At 42.6% G+C, this 20,773-nt stretch overlaps 2 protein-coding genes across 3 annotated transcripts in view; one reads left to right on the top strand and one right to left on the bottom strand.

The window, feature by feature from the left end:
• Positions 1-20,773, top strand: part of LOC119404402 (uncharacterized) — a 326,575-nt gene that overhangs the window by 98,178 nt on the left and 207,624 nt on the right. The window lies entirely within an intron of this gene.
• Positions 261-14,942, bottom strand: LOC119406110 (uncharacterized). 2 transcript variants are annotated; one of them, XR_005186539.2, is made up of 3 exons: positions 14,708-14,942; positions 7,422-7,632; positions 261-389 (listed from the first exon to the last, which is right to left on the bottom strand). XR_005186539.2 is itself a non-coding variant. In XM_037672956.2 (3 exons), the coding sequence occupies exons 1-3, from the start codon at positions 9,053-9,055 to the stop codon at positions 313-315; spliced, it is 363 nt and encodes a 120-aa protein (XP_037528884.1). In that variant the 5' UTR covers positions 9,056-9,211; the 3' UTR covers positions 261-312. The 2 variants fall into 2 exon arrangements, 1 of the variants encoding a protein (XP_037528884.1); XM_037672956.2 differs by lacking the exon at positions 14,708-14,942 and adding an exon at positions 8,981-9,211.

The following is a 20,773-nucleotide window of genomic DNA, read 5'->3' as shown; positions in this document are numbered from 1 at the left end:
ACAATAAAGTTCGTGATACATATTTTGACACGTTTGAATTGTAATTTTGTTCGGTGTTGTTGCATGTTCTCTTGAAATATAGTCTGTAGAACCAGATGAAACCATGTTTATGAATTAATTAATTGGATGCAGAATGCCTTACTTTCAGACATCATAAAAGAAGCCTCAATCAAAAAGCCAGTTACTGATATGTGTTACTGGCACAGATTGTGACTAAGTAATATGGATCTGCAAAAAGGTGCACACAACAGTTGATCGTTGTACATGCAGATGAACCACCAACGATTTATTCATTCGGCCTTCTGATGACTTTCAGCTTGCCCGCCAGGTATCGGTAGACGCTCCCTTGGAAGAACTCGTTTCCCACCCGCTCCTCTGGTGGAAAGCATCTGAAATAGGCCAGAAGCGAATGCTGTGTGAGCAGAAATTTTCGCACTGAGTACAAAAACTGAAACGTATTACCAACGGGAAAGTTAGTCGGAAAGACATTGCAAGGAAAAAATGCCTGGTCTACCTCATCGCGGTTCTCAAAGATGTAGACAGGTTTTCCTTAAGACTCATAAAGCAATGGTAGCAGACCTAGTAGATGTCGCGAATATTCTCGGCCTGTGGCAGTAGCTTCCGCAGGTAGGCAACAAAAATAGCAACAAAAAAAAAAACTCATGCAGCGAAAATGTTTTTCTCAGCAATCTTCTTTTTGTGAGTGCATAAATAATCGGCACAGAATACCCAGGGGTGGCGCGCATCTAGTGTAGTGAACAGCTAGACCAAGCCAAAACATTTATACTGAACAGCGTCGCACACATTCCTTCACTTTTGCGCTGCTGTCATGAATGAGTTTCCAGAACTGCTGATGCTTTCACGCGTGTTCTATGACCCAAGGACGTCTAAAGGCTTTGTAGGGTGATAATCAATGTGTGCGCCACACTTGTTGAAATTAAGAATAATGTCCATCTGGCGCCACCAGTGACCTCTGCTGTTTTCGATGTGCGAAAGCACTTAAGCAAATGCCGACAAAACATCATAAATTGGGCAGATTTGGCCACTTATGGCTTAATGATGCCGCACTGCACGTTTTCTGGCAGATGAAACGCTGAGGTAAAGGTCGAGATGATACAGGAAGACGTTGTTTGTGACGCCAAAAACATGTGATAGCAGGAAGCGAAATAAACGGTTCGGAAATCGCTAAGATAACTTTTTGCAAATGTTATTTAGGCATAGTGTGTGTTGAATGGGGAAGATGGTTAGAGCGTTCAATGCATGTAATGGAAGGGAAAGAAGCAGGCAGTGAGAAAGCACCTCCATGACAGCACGCTGGCCAGTCGCTACATACAGATGCTTTGTTTGGTGTGCAAGGCAAGCTATGGCAAAGTCACCTAAATCATGTGCTCGCGTTGTCTCACATGCTCTTGATTAGCGAATAATGGCGGGATAAGTTGAGGTTGTAGGCTGCAAACTGCGTACGCATTAGCCCTTTAGAGAGCGGAAGCAGCCCACCTTCGCACACGCTCGATAAATAAAATCTAAGAACACATTTTTTTTGAAGACAGGCCACCAGAGTGAAGTTTTTCTGCAGCAAAATAATTAAAACTGTTGATTTACGCACAATGCAAGCTGATAACAACCATCAATGGCACTGAAGTGACACAGCAAGGGCCATTTCTCTCGTGAACAAAGCAAATGAGGACATATGATATTGAAACCGTGCTTTGACTGACATAAGCGCTCTTCGATAAAAAATTTGTCAAAATTGAGACGGGAGTTTTTTTTTAATTTTATTATTTGAAAATGAGCTTTTTAGAAAAAACTCGCTTCTTTAATTATTTTTCATTCTTTTGTACTGCCTGTAGCAAAATGATATTTCGCAGAAATGTTGCAAAGGCTTTTTTCCATATTTGGCACTGTTTTGAAGTTTCTGCATGAAAGAGGAAACGCGCCTAGGCACATCAAACTTAGCAAACTTTTTTCATTCGGGCTGTGTTTGCCATTTTTTCCTTTTTGAGCACAGCATAAAGAAAGCATGAATGTAATTCACAGCAATGCGTATTAAAACCTGCAGAAAAATATTTCAACACATTTATAGTTTGCGCTAAATTCGGCCATGAAGTCTGGAAATATTGCGATGAGCAAAAACAGGACGCCTGCGCCGCCATCTTCAGGTACTTTTTTGTCGCGCTGGGAGTGTTTCTTGGAAATAAACTTTTTGGTTCCTTGCACTTTGAAAGTGCCCACATAACATATAAAAAAACCCAGACAAAACAAACAAAAATATCGACCAGACATGCATGTTCGACCTCTTGTGGAATCACCCTGAATAGTCTTTAGTTAGAATCACAGCACATAGAAACCATGCCAGGAAACCTTAGTAAGTCCAAGGGAACGCTTCCAACTGTTTTATTTTCCGCACATCATCAAAATATGCATATTTTCAGAAATATGCACGCAGGCAGGGCGCAGCGCATGCAGACTATCACACAGCACTATCAAAAAAAAGCTATAGCACAGTTCTATAAAAAATAAGCATTCACTCTTGTACAAAAAGACTGAAGGAACAATGATGCATCCATCTCCTTCTGTACGTGATACACTTCAAGCTCTTCAGATGTCAATGTTTCTCTGCTTTCTACCCATGCGTTTCTCCAAACAGCAGTGCACAGCCACATGAAGCATAATGGAATGGCACGTGTGAACCCATACCATTCTTAATCGACAATACATGCTCCCTCAGGCAATCATTAATGCAGCAGCCGACTCGGCCAATATATGACTTGCCAACGCTCAATGAAATTTCATAAACAACACCCACCCTGCAACACAGAACTGGTCAGCAATCATTTGCAGTTTTTAGACATGAACCTGTTACTAAATGCTATACATTCGTGCTAATGTATAGCTCCTGTGCCCATAAGGACCTTCTGCCTTATGAATATGCTCACTCAAAAACTATGAAAAGAGCTATGCGAAACTGTGTCTCCGGTCAGCGTTATTGAAGTCGTGCGAGCACACTATGGACAACAGTTCCCAGTTACAGATTTCAAGGCTGGTAGCGCCGGCTTCCTTCGGTGGTCTTGACCAGTGTGTTCGAATCTTTGCTACAGAAGTTGAAAAGATGAAACAGGCAGCCCGAGGCCGTGCAGAAAGAGAGCACTGGTTCTCCTTTACGTGCACAAGATTGCCCACAATTCCAACAAAAATTGCATACAGGCATGATGTTCCAGTTGCTTTCTCGGCACCCAACAAGCTGTCGAAGCTTTGTGCCCTTATCTTTTCACAAAAGTCAAGCTTTTGTGCAAAAAGAAGCCCACCAGGCCAGTTCTGCGTTGCATGGTGGGTGTCGTTTACGAAATGCCGTTGAGCTGTGGCAAGTGTACATAGGCTACACCGGCCGCTACATTAATAATCACCTAAGGGACCATGTATTATCGATTAACAATGGTGTGGGTTCACACCTGCCTTCCATTGTGCTTTGTGTTGCTGCACACCACTGTTTGGAGAAATGCATGTGATAGGAAAAAGCAAGGAAACCTTAGCAAGTGAAGTGCTTGATGCGTATCACATACAGAAGAGGATGGATGCATCAGTGTTCCTTCGATCTTTCTGTACAAGAGTGCATGCTTACTTTTTCATAGCACTGTGCAATAGTTTACATGTCATGTGCCCTGTCTGTGTGCGCATTTCTGAAAAATTATGCATATATTTGGGTGATGTGCGGAAAATAAAATAGTTGAAAGTCCAGAGCCCTATCCTGTCTTTGCTCACATTTCCTTATTCTCAGTTGCGCCACAAATATTTCACTAAGCTTTGTACCAACTCACTCAATGTTATACTCTGCCTTTGAGAGCACTGGCAGAAAGGGCACCGCCAAAACCACACATATCTCAAAGAAAGGTGACTTTTAAGGGCTCGTTCTTTCTTTGTTAGACACAATATTAATGACAACTAACAGACAATAATGTCAAGGAAAGTATTAGGGGTGTTATTTGCAGTAATTAGAATATAAATGTGAAGAAAGTAAAGTGGACGAAAAGAAAATTTGCCGCCGGCAGGGACCTTCGAATAACGCGTCCGATGCTCTACCACTGAGCTACGGCGGCGGTCATCCCTTCATCCACTTTTTGAAGTATATATGTGAATTCAAACCTGGGAGTGTTAGTCAGCGCCGATCGCAGCCATGACGGCGAGTGTGGAACACTCTTTTCCTGCCTGTTGGCATCACGTCACACGTGATCTTTTTACGAGCTGGCAGCTGACCAATAATCCCTCGCATACTACCTGAAGGCATCAAGTCTGCCAGAACGAGATCCTTGCTATGAGACCCTATACTTTCCTTGGCATTATTGTCTGTTGTCATTAACATATCTCAAGGGTGATTCCACGAGAGCTCGAACGTGCATGTACAGGAGATATTTTTATTTTGTCTGTTTCTTTTTGTGCTGTGTGGGCACATTCAAAGCGCATGGGACAGAAAATTTTATTTCAAAAAACGCTCCCAGCATGGCAAAAAAATATTTGAAGGTGACGGCACAGGTGTCCCTTTTTGCTTACCACAATATTTTCAGATTTCACAGCCGAATTTCGTGAGTTATAAACGTGTAAAAAATTTTTGCTGCTGGTTTCAATACGTGTCACTCTGAATTACATCCATGCTTTCCTTATGCTGTCTTCAACAGAGAAAAAATGTGAAAAAATGGCAAACACGGCCCAAGTAAAAAAAGTTTGCAAACTTTGATGTGCCTTGATGCGCTTGCTATTTCACAGAGAAACGCCAAAAAAGTGTCGAATATAAAACAAAGCCTTTGCAACATTTTTGCAAAAGACCTGTTTTCTACAGGCCATGCAAAAGAAGAAAAAAGTAGTTGAAGAAGCAAGATTTTATATGAAAAAAAGCTCATTTCAGAAAAAGAAAACTCTGGTCTCAATTTTTACAATTTTTTTTTATCTAAGAGCACTTAAGTCAGTCAAAACACGGTTTCAATATCGTATGTCCTCATTTGCTTTGTTCGTAATTGGAAAATATTGCGGTAAGTATTGCATGCCGCCACATTTTTTTTGCCCCGCTGGGAGAGTTTAGAAATTTCAGTTGCATGGACACTGAATGTACCCACGCAAGACATAAAAAAAACCTGACAAAACAAAAATATCGATCGGACATGCATGTACGATCTCTCATGGAATCACCCTCAAGGAATTACAGATACAGGTGTGACTTCCAGTTTCTGTCATTACGCTAGAGTTCACCTCGACTACTTCGTACTTAGTCGTTGCTGTGTGCTCTGACAGTGCTTTTAATGTCACTTTTTTCTTATCTGCATCGTTCTTATGTTGGCGCAACTGCGGTTAAAGTTGGCTATCTCTTCAAGGTAGACACGGTCTCCTACCTAGTCCGCTCAGGAGATGTACAAAATGCCAGAGAAGTATTTTGGCAGCTAGTCCTTTTCTTTTACGAGTGCGTCCCACAGTTTGCACATGGGAATTTCAGCAACCCCAATGTTATATTTACACAGCACCTGTGATAACTTTCACTCGAGGAAAGGGAGCGCAACTCCCATGTCAACAACGGGGAGGCTGGAAATGGGCAAACGGTGTCCCAGACCATTCATGAACTCGGGAGGGTAACCTTCATCAAAAGGTCCTGCTTGCATGTTGGAAGTCTAGTCTTCAGATTTCGTGCAAATGTGAGTAGTCCAATGGAAAGGCAAGTACTTTTCTTTGACGAGTGTCAGGATGTAGGGACATGAAGTCCAGACAGTCAGTATGCGTACTCTTTTTGTAAACGTTGAAAGAATGTGCCAAGTCCCTTTCTAGAAACACATCCAAAAAGCTGGCATGTGGTCTGCCCTATCACCCCCGTGAACTGAATGGAATCTGCTTGGTTGTTTTGATGCATGGTGAAAGCTCCTAAGCAAAACACTTAATCACGCAAAAAAAATCCTCCATGTAGCACACAAAAACTCTTGGCATTGGACCAAAAGTGAGAGTTATTTTGGAGCCTCTGCATTGTCAGATACACAGCAGGAACCAAGAGAGAGAGGCAACTATTGAAGAGCAGTGGACTTGCTTGTCAACAACCATGTCAATGGGAATGGAAGTGTACAGTTCTGTTCACTTACATTCGGACTAATACGACCACTGGGGTGCATGCTGCTGCTCTTGGCACTGGTTGGCCCAACAAGAAAGGTCTGCAACTGATGCCCCCGACTTGAGGAGGCACCTCAGTTTTTTGCCTGGGTAACACCTACTTAAGTTTTGAAAAAGCCCACTACAGGCAAGTACGCGACACACCAATGGGTGCCTGTCTCAGTGACCACTGTGAATCTGATGATGCAGCGGCTGGAAAAGCCCGCCTGCCCTCGCTTTTCAGCACAACACCAAGTATTATGGTGTATTATGTAGACTATTTTTCTGAGTGATTAAGCTTGGCTGCTTTAGAAGCTTCATCACACAACTAAACTATAAAGATCTAATTGAGGTCGCAGGATAGGTGGAGGCTGACTAGAAACTGCCTTTTTGGGATGTGTTGGCAAAAAGGAACAATGGAGCACTTTCCTTCTACGTCTACAGAAAGAGTACATACACTGGCTGCTACTTCAACATTTGGCAAGCGTCATTCTGACGCTTGCCAAATGTTCAAGTACCAGCCAATGTACCAGCCAAGACGACAACTACTGACCTTGGCAAGCGTCATTCTGACGCTTGCCAAGGTCAGTAGTTGTCGTCTTGGATCGTTATGTTGTATTTGCACGAAACCTGAAGACCTGACTTCCTATATGTAGAAAAGCGAAAGGGACTTTCCGACAAACAGTTACACTCCTGCGTTCCTAAAAGATGTGGTAAACAGTTTGTCCAAACCTCCCAGCCTGCCAGTGCCCAACAGAAGAAACGTGCTTCCATACCTCACGTGTACAGGATAAGTGAGACCTTATCATGCGTGCTGTGTAACTATGACGCCGAGGTTGCTGACATTTCTGTGAACCAACTGAGGCATGCACTCATAAGTGGAAAGGACAAGCTGCCGAAAGAAGACTTTCCTGATGTTGCTTACAAGAACCCGTGTGCAGACTGGGAGAGCATCTACACAGGGGTGATGGGCCACATTAAACAGCTGCTGGGGCAGTATCAGAATGATGCGGATAAAAACAAGTGGTGTCAAATGCTCTGGCAGTGCACAAAGCAATGACTGAGCACACTAGCACACTTACTGAGGTCTCGGACAAGGCCACGGTAATCTGCAACGGCAGCTGTGGCTATCTGCAACTCTAAACAGCGGCACCTCTCACGGCCACTAACGGCACTGGTGCAAAATGCGACACTGCCCGGCAAGAAAATCTCCACACTTGTCACCCTTACTCATTCTAGACATCCTGGCTGAATCTCAGTGTTTTCTGCCTGTAACAGAACAAAAATATGATTCAGAGACTCACGCTTCAGTGCATGAAGCTTCTCTGAGGATGATGACCTTCCTCTTTGATGAAAGAGCAGCATGGTGAACCAGGGATGCTCTAGTTGTGCAGGTTTTCGATGCGCCACAGTGCCTTTGCTCTTTCTCTCTGAGAAAGCAAGGGAGCCCTCGGTTTCTTCTGGAAGCCACTGCCACTTCTGGTTTTCCATTAAAATTCCTCGGCCAAGGTCAATCTGCACAAGGCCGCACATAAGGTCTTTAAAACTGCAAAATCTTACATTGGAATTTCTGTAGAAGCAAAAAACCGATTTTCAATAGGCCAACCCAGGCATCCTTTTTTAAAGGCAGGGTACTCATTTGGCTGGTTGGTTCATATTTACAAGTGGAAAACAGTGCTAAAAGACGGGACAAGAAAGGACACAGACCCCCCCAATGGCACTGTCCAATAACCAAATGTGTTTTATTCTTCCAGTCAGCACATATATACTGCACCAGTAACGCAGTGAAACAGAAAAAAAAACAGACTCAGCCTGTGCAGAGGAAATAAAGTGATCAATGGGATGGCAATTCCATGTCCTTCAGAAGTCCGGCAAATCGAAGGGAGGCTTACACATGCCTTGCCGCTATTCTTGATACGATAAGATGAGTGCGTCTCATTTCAGAAACTTATATCCACAATAGTGGCAAGGCATGTGTAAGCCTACCCTTGATTTCCCTGCTTCCGAAGGAAATAGAATTGCTGTCCTATTGATTGATGCCTCTGCACAGGCTGAGCCTTCCTTCTGTTTTTTTGTTTCCTTGCGTTAGTGGTGCAGTATATAAATGCAGACTGGAAGAATCAACACATCTGGTTGTTAATCAAAGCTGTGATCTCCTTTCTTGCTCCATCTATAAGCGCTGCTTTCCACTCATAAAATGTCTTAATAGGTAAGGCTCTGCAATTACAACCTTATTTTATTTTTTCTGAACTACCCCGATCCGCCCAATGTTGCACATGACCTTGACGATGCATGATTACTCTCTACCGTATATGAGAAAAGTACTAAGGTCATTTCAGCACAGCCACAACTCTAACTGCACAGGGAAGCAACATTAACTGTATGCCCTGGAAAGCTTCCTCAATGAAAAAGCTTAACACGAACTGCAACTGCGCAACCTAAATTGAAAGATATGTCAAAATTACCTCTGTAATACACAAGATGCACAACAACAATAGAAGGGAGATGAGCCAACAATGAGACAAGTCTCATCTCCTTCTATGGTAGTTATGAATTTTGTGTATTCAAGAAAGCATGTAGCAGTTATTCCAGCAACAAGTATTCATAAAAAATTATCTTATTAAAAAAGTACTGACACAAAAATTTTACATCTCGCTTTTTCCTGTTGAAATAATCAGCTAATGACACGCTAATCACGACTGGAAATCTTGTTTGCTAGAGCACACAACGATGAATCATTTGGACACATATTTATAGCACCTAGTCGCAATTTCGGTTTCAGAGAGTGCTGAGAGAGGTGGGGTCTAGCGTGGTTTGTAAACACAGCTGGCCACATGAACGCACAAAACAGCAACGCACTCACAATGCATGCCGCAGATTGTGACTGCACGTCAGCACCGCGTTGACAACTGCTGGTTAGAGCGCACATAAGGGTCATGGCAGCCTGCACAAACTCGTGATGTAGATGGCTGTTGGTTTACATACACACCAAAGTGATTTCACAAAGCTCCATTTTGCGCCCAGTTGCATGGCACACACTTTAAAATTTATTCTAAATATGTTCTAGGCTATATTAATTATCGATATTTTGTAGATGATGTGCGTGTGTGTCAACACAAATCTATCATACAAGTTATATGAGCTTCAAAATTTTGTGTCAGTGCTCTTTTAATACATAACCCTTTGTCCCATCTTTTTATATTAGTCAGTATACCACTCAACACAATCAGATGTATATGAGCTGTGCCACTGTAAAATCCAGAATGTGCCACATCATAGAGCTCAAGCCAAATGTATAGAGTGACCTTAGTTTCATGCTGAACAGCCATTTGGTTTTGTTTTTGTGCTTCTACTTGCCACCAAGGCATGTGCACTCTGGCCTATGTAATACTTTCTGTATGAAAGTATCATTTCACAGATAACTCAGTCTGATGTTAACAAAATGTATTAAGTGCCACTTGCTACAACCACCCCTCCATGTAACAGCAGAATGACCGATTCTCCAATACACAACTTGTCCCACAAGAAGAGGCAACACTGACAGTGGCACATTCTGCTGTTTTTTTCAGAATGTGAAATATGTCTTCTAACAATCAAAAGCTAATCTTCAAGTCACATTGTGTGACAGAAGCGTGCGTCTCCCTCTCCCCCCCTCAGAAAAACAGCATATTAAAAAGGAACTGAGCCACACAGCTTAAGATGAACGGGATGCAGGGCTTAAGCGAGGTGAGTCGGCTGACAATGAAACGTCCAATTATGCCGTGACAACATAACTTCCCACATAGCGAGCACTGCCAGAACGCTCACTAGGAGTGAAACAAAAGCTTGTCCAGAAACTTTTACCATGCTCTCAAAGCCACACACATTTGAAGTTGTGTAAATGTGCATATGCAGTCTCTGAGGTCAAATACTATTATTTTTGTCACATTACGCATTACTCGAGCACATCGATAGCATTTAACAGTATCACGGTATATTGTTAAAACACACCAGCTGTATTATGAATAAAACTTTTAGAGCTTTCATTATTTTATTTGAAATGAACATTCATCTGTTGAAAAGGTTAATCAGTCACTCAAAAGTAAGAGGCTTGTACCGATTCCTGCACTGCACCTATTTTAAGCGATCTTTATCAATAGGTGACAAAGTGACAATAAACAGTTGCTTTGTTTGAAAACACATCTCACGACAACACGTAGAGAAAGCACCTTCCCACACGATTATACACTGTGCGTAATGTCGTAGCCACTAGACAATGTCTACCCACCTCTCGGAAGCATGAAATCTCTTTCACATTAAAGTGGCAACAGCTCCTCCTGCTGATCTTTTCTGTGAATTTTTCCCAAATATCACACCTTCTTTAGGAGATGAAAAATCCTTCAGGGTGTTGCTGGAGCCAATGTTTCAACACGTGGTCTTGTCTTCTTCATGATAGCAACTACCTTGAAGAAGACGAGACCACTTCTTGAAACGTTGGCTCCAGTGACACCCCGCGTTCAAGCATTTTCCACCTCCTCAAGCTTCCATCTCCCCATGAACTACTTTCTTGAGGACTGATTCATCCTGAATGGATTTCGTTGTTGTAATATAAGCAGTTCAATTATTTTTCCTCGTTTTTCACTATCGACAACTATACTTCATCTCACAAGCTCGTTGCAGCAATGTGGAAGCTATGAGGTGTAAGCAAGCCACATGCTTATGAAAGCAAAACATAGCTCTACATACAACTGCCTTAGAATTGGCAAGGTCGAGACGTTCGCATTTGTTTGGCACATGCTACGTCAGAGCGATATGTGACCACTAATCCCGCTTTGCACGTACGTCCTAGGACTAATTATTAAAGAGGTAACTGCTGGTGATTGTGATTATAAAGCGACGTGGCCGCATCCATCAGATGTGACCACCTGCTTTGATCCGATCTCATGATTGCTACTTGCCCACTATCTTGACATCAAAAAATAAACTACGCAATCAGCTATCACTTTGTGTCATCTCATGCTGAGGACAAAGCATAAGGTATGTTTTGTCTTTATTATTGAGATCAGGTGCTTGTTCGCTCACACCTGCTAAGAATTTGAGAGTGTATCTTTGAAACAATGCAAAATATTCGCAAACACATTGCTGTTGAAGTGCCAGGACACAAATATAAATCAAATAAAAAGCATCACTTTAGACATTATGGGCAACAGTGCACAATGACGAGTTGAAAAATTTGACTCAGAAGGCACCCGCTTCAAGCGATGCCGCAATGCTTTGTTTTTTCCTGTGCTGCCATATGCTGGCTTTACTTGCCAAACAAGTGCCTTTAGACAAAATGGAGATGCAAAGCAGCCAGCACAGCACGGATGAATACCTTATAAGAGATTTTAACTTTTCCTATTGGCTAAGCAGTCTCCACAGCAGTGCGACCAACTTGTGATATGGGAGTATAGTTTACCTGATATTTCTGAGTTATATATATACCTTTAAAAAAACAAAGGGAATTTAAGGGATCATTTTCTTCGTTAGACACAACATAGAGACAACCAACAGACAATCATGCCAAGGAAGATATAGGAGACATCATTTGTAGTAATTATGATATAAATGTCAAGAAATTAAGATCATGTGCCATGTGATGCCAGCAAGAAAAAAAAAAAGGATGTTCCACATTCGCCGCCATGGCTACGAGCGGCATTGGCTAACACTCTCAGGTTTAAATACACAGATATACCCAATAAGTGTACGGAGGACGACCATTGTCGTACCTTATTTGGTAAAGGATCGGACACATTACTTCAACATTGCAGGTTCCTTCAGTCCCTGATGGTGGCAAGTTGTCCATTCATCCACTTTAATTTCTTGACATTTATATCATAATTACTACAAATAACATCCCCAATGCTTTCCTTGCCTTGGTTGTCTGTTGGTAGTCATTAATGTTATGATATACATGTAATACTGGTGTCACACGAGCAATTTTGACTGCGATCAGGGGCGATACGAATTAGGCTCGATCAGGATCAGGCGCTGCTACACGGTCATGTCTAATCGCGATCAGGCCCAATCAAGATCAAGACCATCATGATCTGCGCATCGAGATCTGGCTCAGATCGCGATTGGAATTGTCTGTACCAAACTCAATCCAGATTAGTTTGGTCCGTGTAGCAGTGATGATTTTTGATCGCGATCAAGAAATCCGATCTGGATCGACCTTGATCACGATCAAGAGTGCACGTGTGACACCGATTTTAGACACAGAAGCATCCTATATGCAGCTTGATATTTTTTTCAAAAAAGAACTCAAACCATGGTGACGTTGCCCTCAATGAGACGTGTCAATGTGGTGAGGAATGGGAATATGTTTAAAAAATGCTCAAGCAAGTGGCAACTGAGCATGCAGCGGGCTTTTGTTAAAGGGGTGGTGCCATAAAATTAGCGGCTTGCACATTCCTTGTGGCAAACGTTTCTTAGTGCTCCATGAAACATGATGCATGCTCCAAAATCAATATATTCCTGATGTAATGTAATGCTGCCTTATTTATGCGAATGACTTTGGGTTTCTGGGTGCCGAGTTAAACACTGATGTCACTGTGTAGGAAGTTTGAACACCTGGGCCCACAAAGCTGTAACACACGCAAGCAACTGTCGGGATGCCTTGTAACACTTGCTAAAATTTTCTCATAGAGAACATTAGTGTACGGCATTCCAGAATATGCAGAGGTGTTTGTGGAATACCAGGTTACTGGACAACGGTATCGACATCTTGTGACTTTTTGTGCAACCACAATTACAGGCGCGTTTCTTTGTCTTCGCTGAGTGACCACGGTGAAAAATTTTTTCAAAAGGCAACGCATTCTGTACTACACCGTTGCCGAGAATTTACTTCGGCAGAGAAGTAGAACACACTAGGTTTTTGCAACAACAAGCCGCCTCTCTCGCGATGCCACGGTGCGTGCACCCATCCCCCAGCGGAATAGTTACGAAACGTCTCTTCATCTCGGAGGCTTTTCTTCTGGCGATACCGGTTGTCCCGGCCCCTACCAAACGGCTGAGGGCAGCACAGGAAAATTGAAAAGGCGGATTCGGTGCTTGCCTGGTTTATCTTCCTGCTGCCAGGTGGCCCTACTTATTTAGCCTCGCACGTTTACGGCTACGGTAACCCGGTATGCTAATGCAAAGCGTGCGAACAAACTAACATTCTGTATTGTCACTGGTTCGCGTGATGATGTGAAGCACTTTGCAAAATACCAGCAAGCTTGGCTAGTTCGGCAACACGCTGAGAAAAATGAGTGAGTGTAGGTTCGTCAGCACTCTCTTGGCTTTGTCGGTGCAGCAGTGCTGTGGGTCACCGCTAATTACACGTCACTAAATCTTTCGTTACACTTCCTACACAGTGACGTCTGCGTCAGATGCACTAGCATTGGGCCTCGAGTTCAAGAACTTGGGCACACTTTGGAAGCAAATTAAAATATATTATAAACATTTGCTGTGTCCAACACTTCGTGCAGGGTGTCCTTGCATACAGAGGAAGCCTACAGCAGCAGGCTTTTTATAGCCTGAAAATTTGGTGGCACCACCCCTTTAAGTGTTCAGTGTAGCAGTTTGTTCTGTCGAAGAGCATGTTTTATATTCACCATCTATTTTGATTAGTACTGTAGCATTACATACGCAAGAATAGCATAACACAAAAGCCAGCTGCTATAGCTATACAAACACAGATGCTGTAGTCCAAATAAGATACAGAGAGAAGGGAGACTTGTAACAGCGCTGGTCCTGTCATTACGTGTCCTATTTCTTTTCATGTCCCGTTTGCGCTAAAACACTCGCCTGATGAGCTAACTAGCCCTATCAGAGAATCTTCTGCCTCGTCAGTATACATCCTTTCATCAGCAAGCACACAGGACTATGCTAATTATACCACTGGCAGCTTAATGTATACAATTGCATGCTGACAGTATATTCATGTGTAAACAGCAACACTCTGGCAGAATATGAAGTCTGCATGCCAGTTTTCATGACTGTCCGATGTGAAACGTGGATGCTCATTGGTACAATATTACTAACAAGCAAAGGTGATGCACACGCATACACACAGACAGCACGAACGTCTCTACACTCGAGGCACGGGTCCAGGTAACTGTTTCATCAAAAACTACGTTTAACTAGCTCAAGCCACAGTTAAATTGCATAATAAACATTTCATGAATTTCTGCTTATTACCACCACTTCGACGCTAGGCAAGCAGAAATAAGCCAAGTTGCAAGTTATATCGCACACGAACGTGAACACGATGTTGACAAACTGTAAATCGCGTTGCAGATTTTAACAACGATGCAACGCAAGTGCCGCTCACTACAATACACATAACAAAAATCGATCATCATACACATGCATATTCTCTCGGTTGTTACATATTTGCTTCCGTACAACCGTGCCAATGCGCCGTGGCTCTGCTCAAACGAGCGTCGTCAAGGCGAATCGGTAACGCGCACAATGTCGGTCACCCATAGAGGTGCGTAAGGCTGAGTCTTTACAACGTTTCGTCCGTATGCGGTAACACAGCCTTGCACTAAGTTGCATACTTTGCAAAATATCCTGTGCCACTTACCTTTAGCTTCTTTCATGCAGCGGTGCAGTAGGCAGCCACGGGAGTCGGCCATCACATGCGGAATCTTCCGCCGATTCCTTGAACAGCTCGTACTTGACCGAAGCTCCAAGAACCACGAGAATTGCGCGCAAGCTTTACACATTGCACAAACGATGGACGGCGCTTTCGCACACGAAATTAATGCTTTTGCCTTGAAGTTCCAGTGGACGTAACGAGACGCCGAGCGTGACAACACAAAGAAAGATAGCATTTGGCTTTGGCTGTGGATGGATTTGACTTATTCTTTTTTTCTTTAAAAAAGAGAGAAAACAAAACCATCGAAGAGTTCAAATAAACAGTGAATGCATATTATTAGGCAGAATAGTATAAAAATAAAACTACCAACTTATTTTAAAGAACATTTTGCTACGGCGCAAGTCAAATACTCTTTCAGCAGATCTGTATTTTTTGTTGTTGTTATAGCAGACGACAGGCTTCTGCCAGCACGTACGTAGTTGTGCGGCTTTATGTTTCTGTCGGCGATGTTTTCCTCCGAAGCAAAGCTCTACATTCTCAATGAACCGTAGGGCTACTATAAAGTAGTAAAGCTTTTACACAAGACAGTATTTTGTTACGTCGAAGGAAAATGTAGCAAGATTTCGTGATCAGCTGGTGTCGCCGCTCGTTCGCCTAGGCAATTGATCGAAATCCCGTGCTGAATTTGGGATCGAGTGAGATATCGACTAGCACGTCTCGAATCAGTGCGGCACATAGCTAGATGCAAGGGGGTTGGCGGCGTACGTCGTACTGATTTCGCGCGATGACCGACTAAATGGCAAAAGAGCTTTGGGGATCAAGCTTCAGCTGCTCAAGCTTGTGACTGGGCGACCCAACAGCTTCACCAAAAGCCAGTATCTGCAGTGATGACACATAAAACTTCATGATGTCACGCGCGAGCGAATGCCAACCAACAGCAAAGAGAGACGACAAAAGCGAGCGACGCCAGGCGAGATACGATCGCGTAATATCTGCTTAAATAATAAATACGATCGCACATCGTACCCAAGCACTCGCACATATTCTGCTCCAACTTTTCTCCTAGAAATTAAGCAAGCGAACCGGTGTGTACTGTGTGGTGTAGGTTGCTAACGCCGCAGGTTGGTGGCAGAGTGTTGTTGTCAGGTGTGGGTTCGATCCTTAAACAGAGCGACGTTTTTTCTTTTTCTTTTTTTTCTGTGAGGCCTTTTATACACTGCTGTCTCCTTTTACGTGTTATCTGGTAACACACCAGCACAAAACAAGGAAATGAAGCACCAACTATAGCCATTATGGCATTGTTGTGGTACTCTGTTTTTTTTTTTTTTGTCATGATACAGTTGAAGATGCTACAACATAAGGATTGAAGCAAGTGATCGAACTAAACGAAAAAAAATAAGGGGCACAATGTCAAGAGACAGATCTTGGGCAATGCTGAATGTCTGTAAAATGACTGCAGCTAAATATCTGCATGATTGAGCTCGCTAAAGGAATGTCAGGTTGGTAAACTGATAATTTAAAACAAGTCTCACGTCCTATTGAATAGGGATGTGACATAGTAAAGACATCACTTGAGAGTAGTGCATGGTCTGTCCTGTTTGTAATGCAAAGGGTAACGCAAAGGGTGCCATAGTGAATGCAGATAAATAACGCAGAGAGTAAGCAGATCAGAAAATTTGCACTACATAAAACGCAGTCATTTGACACAGGATGGGGAACTTCAAATTGCATTTAGAGGTATTCATAGTGCAGTGGATATGAAAGTGGCTGACAGCTTTAGCATCATATTATGAGGTAAACAGCCTTTCACACACTCAGTGTTACACAGGTGTGTCCATGTAGCCGATGATCTACATCATAAAGCACTTGTTGCTAAAAAAGAGGTCCTTTTGTCATGTAACGTGCAAAAGTGTGCATCTCAAGCATTATCTGTGCTGCGGTCTGAAAGAGCACTATTGAAATTTTTCAAAACAACCCAGTTTTATGACAGTCCGTCAATCTGTGATGAACGCTTTTATGTATATATGCGCATCACTTATTCTTGCATTCACAATTTCCTTATTATTTTTTCTACCCACTTTCTCCTCTCACAGTGCGGGACAACAAATCAGTGCAATCTGGTTAATTTCCCAGCTTTGTCTTTTTTAACTCCGGCCCTCTCGGTCTTTCTCTGTACCTCTGTAGTTTAATAGGCATTCACGTGCATTCGTGAACTTGAGTAAAGTTAAGTGGTAAATTTCAATCATACTTCCATGTTTCAAAATTGGCTCCTTGATATCATGCATGAAAACTGATAACTTGGCATGAGGCGTTCACATATTATTTCCAAGGGTGAAAGCCACCAAATTTTTACAAGTTAGGCTTCTTCAAGAGTGAGCTTCCAAACGATGACACAAGTCGAAGTGCATTGATGAACAGCATGAGCAGTTATTAGCACACGCTTACCACAATGAAGGAAGAAATGAGGCACTTTGAACAGCTATATAACCTGAAGATAGAGGTATTTACAGTTGCGACATCATAAGGCTTACATGAACTATTCAGTCTTTGTGGTGGCAGCAGTGAGCTTGCTCTGTACAGATGCAAGTTCATGATTTCGCACTCTGTGGCTGGCATACTTAAACACATAAGTGCACAAGAGCACTTTTGTGCAAGTAAATCAGAGAGAGAGAAGCTCTTTAACAAAACTGCAGACATCTCCTGAGGCTTACGTACATATGAAACCGTGCACGAAGCATGGCACAACATGCAAGAAAATGTATATCTTGTCAAGACAAGTGCGTCAGAAAAGTCAGATGCTATCGTAGTACAGAACATAAGGTGCACTACTTATGATGATCCACGTACATTACGTCACGACTAAAAAGCTGGCAGGTTGACAGAGGACAACGAAGTAAGGAGCACGAGCAGCACCACTGTTTCTTCTCTCTCAGGAAGATGACGTTGAAGCATCTTATTTTTTGATCTGTCAATACAGACCTTGTTTTTCCTTGTCGCAACCGGTGGTCCTGTGTCCTGTTCTTTCTGTGTTGTGACAATATTGTGTCTACAATAAGGTGTGACCTCTGAGATACATTTAATGTGGTCGTTGAGGAAGCACATTAGTGAGCTAGTGCAAGTGACATTCCCATGCCTCTGAGTATACTGTGATGATTACATATAACAGTGGCAACACTCTCTAATACTGCCTAAGGGAGACTGCTTGTTCTAAGTGCATCTGTCAAATTTGCAAAGCTTACAGGATTGGGTCTTCTTTTATTGATATGATTGTTGGTTTAATACCAGGATAGTTCAAAACCACATAGCTATGACAAAACGAAAGCAATTTTTAGTCTTCTTACGGCAAAGAGAACGGTCTTCAGTGCCAGTGCCAAAAACATGTGGCTACTTGGATTTAACTGGTAATTTCATGCTGTATACTTAACTGCAGCTAAACAACTTTACTCCCTAACTCCAGGACATGTAACCGTACAGCCTACCTCATAAGGTTTCTGGGTAGCCAATCCTTGAAGATAGGAAAATATTTTTTAATCATGCAAAAGTCACGTACTTTTGTTGCACCAGTAATCACCACTCTTGGTTTCAGTATAGAGGATCTCACCTATAACAAATGTGAAACCTACCACAGAATTACCACGCTTGCAGTAAAATCTGTCATAACCTTTGAACACAGTCCAACCACATCAGCAGAGCTCTTGCTACATGTATATTCAGCTAAAATGAGCTACCTCAAACTGTGAACGCCTGTATCACTGTTTAAATTTTGTTGGCTCATGGCTGTTGCCTTTTTGTCTACATGCAAAGCATATAGCATCGCCGTCTTGTAGTGGTACCCCAAAGCTGTTTATTCTCTGACAACCAAAGTAGTGTTATTTTCAGGAACCTTCATCCCAGCTTTTCCTCCATGTATTCAAATCAACTAACATAACTAGCCCAAGCAGGTTTGCCTCCTTTAGAGTCCATACTGTGGGAGATGTACAAGAATCGGTTAATGTGTAAGCTTGTCGAGCTATTTCCCAAGCATATTTGTCTATCTGTAATGGCGCCTTTTGATAGGAATACATGGGCTTCAGAGAAAATACATGTGAAACACTTAGTGGCATATAGTACGCAACAGCTCAAACCGACTTATCAAATGTGCCAGGGATTGAACCCCCATCCTTCTGAGCATATGTGCAGTACTGAACCCTTGACCTACAATGTTTGCAGAACTCAAACCTCAAACTGTTCACATAGAATATGGAACCCTCAATTTTTAAAATATGTATATTGCAACTTGAACCCCGAAGTATTATGGTGCATAGGGTATTGAACCCTCAACCTTTTAAGTAAAACCTGTGACTTATGGTAAATGTGTTTACATGGACTTGAACGCAAATCTTTCAAGCATTTAGGGAGTCAAAACTTTGACCGGCAAGGTAAAAAAAACTTCAAGCCGAAACCTTCCATGTGTGCAGTGTATCGAATCCTCGACATCCGACGTATATGTAGGAACGCGAACACCGAACCTTCAAAGCATGTAGGGTATCGATTCCCTCGAGCTGAACAAATCGAACCCTTGGCATCTGAAGTATACAGGAACCTGAACACTGAACTTCCAGGTGTGTAGGGTATCAGTCACTTGACCTCTGAATTGTAGAGACTCGAACCTCTGAACCTTACAAACATGTTTGTGTATTGAACCTCGACCATGTCTACATGTATTATACCCTTGACTTCTAATTAAAGTATGAAGGAACTCTACACTGATCTTTACAGAGTGTATTGTATCAAACGTTCAACCTTAGAACCTTTCAAGCATGCAGGTCAAGGGTATCAAACCGATGACCTCCGAAGCATAACCCATAACTGATTATACCAGGTGTTTTAGAACTCGAACTGTCTACTTCTGAGCATGAAGTCGATTGAACTATTGACAGCTGCATATTCAGGCACTCCAACTCCGAACATTCCAAGTGTGTAGTGTATCGAAATGTTGAGACAAGGGACCTAATTGAACCCAACGTCCAGCAGAGGCTATATGAAGCTCTAGCTAACATGTGCTTCCTACATTGAAAATTTCCTGAGATTTTGTGCAACATTTTTGTACAGAGTGAGCATGGGACAAGACCAACACGTTATATACCATTATATCATGCATCACAGTTCCAAAGAAACCATTTTTTCTGTGCATTGACCATTATACACCTCTAATTAATACCGTTGTCACACGGGCACTTTTGATTGCGATCAGCGCCAATCAAGATCGGATTCATTGACCGCAATCAAGAATGGTCGCTGCTGTACGGTCCAAACTAATCCGTATCGCACTTGGCTCAGACGTCAGTCAAATCGCGATCAGGGAGCAATATCGCGATGCGCTGATCGCGATCATCTTGACCTCGATCAGGCGTGATCGCGATTAAAAGTGACTGTGTAGCAGCACCTCATCCGGATCGAGGCTGGGAACTTACGCAGTGTGTTTTGAATATGTTTGCTCGTGGGGGAGGGCGGGGGGGGAGGGGGAGAGGGCAGGTGGTAATCTGCTGGTGCCGTCCCTGAACTAAGGGTTGCAATGAATGTGGTGTCCTGGCTTTGTACTGTTATTGCCATGCGTTAACTGCTATTTCACTACAGGTATATATTTTGTTTACTGGTGTGTTTAGGTATTCCTTTCATTGTAATTCACCTGACATATTATTACGTACGTATACTGATATATATTCTTGCACGACGTCGCTGTATTTAGCGAAAACTAGGAAGTGCAAAAATTAGTCCTCCCTCCTTGCATGCCAGTACGCTTGACATTCAATGTGTGGAAGGACACCTGAATATGTAGGTGTCCTTGCATGCGAGCTCCTTGCATGCCTGTACGCTTGACATTCAAATTGCGGGACACCTCACTGTAGATCAGTCCTGGCATACTCATTGCATGCCTATAGTACGCTTGACATTCAGATTGAGGGACACCTGAATGTAGGTCATTTGTAAATAAATAATTCCAAATACCTGCTATATACACGTGTCCCATGGATATGTGTGATCCAAATGCACTTGTCATGACAGGCCGTT

Source organism: Rhipicephalus sanguineus, chromosome 9 (assembly GCF_013339695.2).
Source record: "Rhipicephalus sanguineus isolate Rsan-2018 chromosome 9, BIME_Rsan_1.4, whole genome shotgun sequence".
In the NCBI taxonomy this organism is placed as follows: domain Eukaryota; kingdom Metazoa; phylum Arthropoda; class Arachnida; order Ixodida; family Ixodidae; genus Rhipicephalus; species Rhipicephalus sanguineus.
This window is presented reverse-complemented; position numbering and strand designations above follow the sequence as displayed.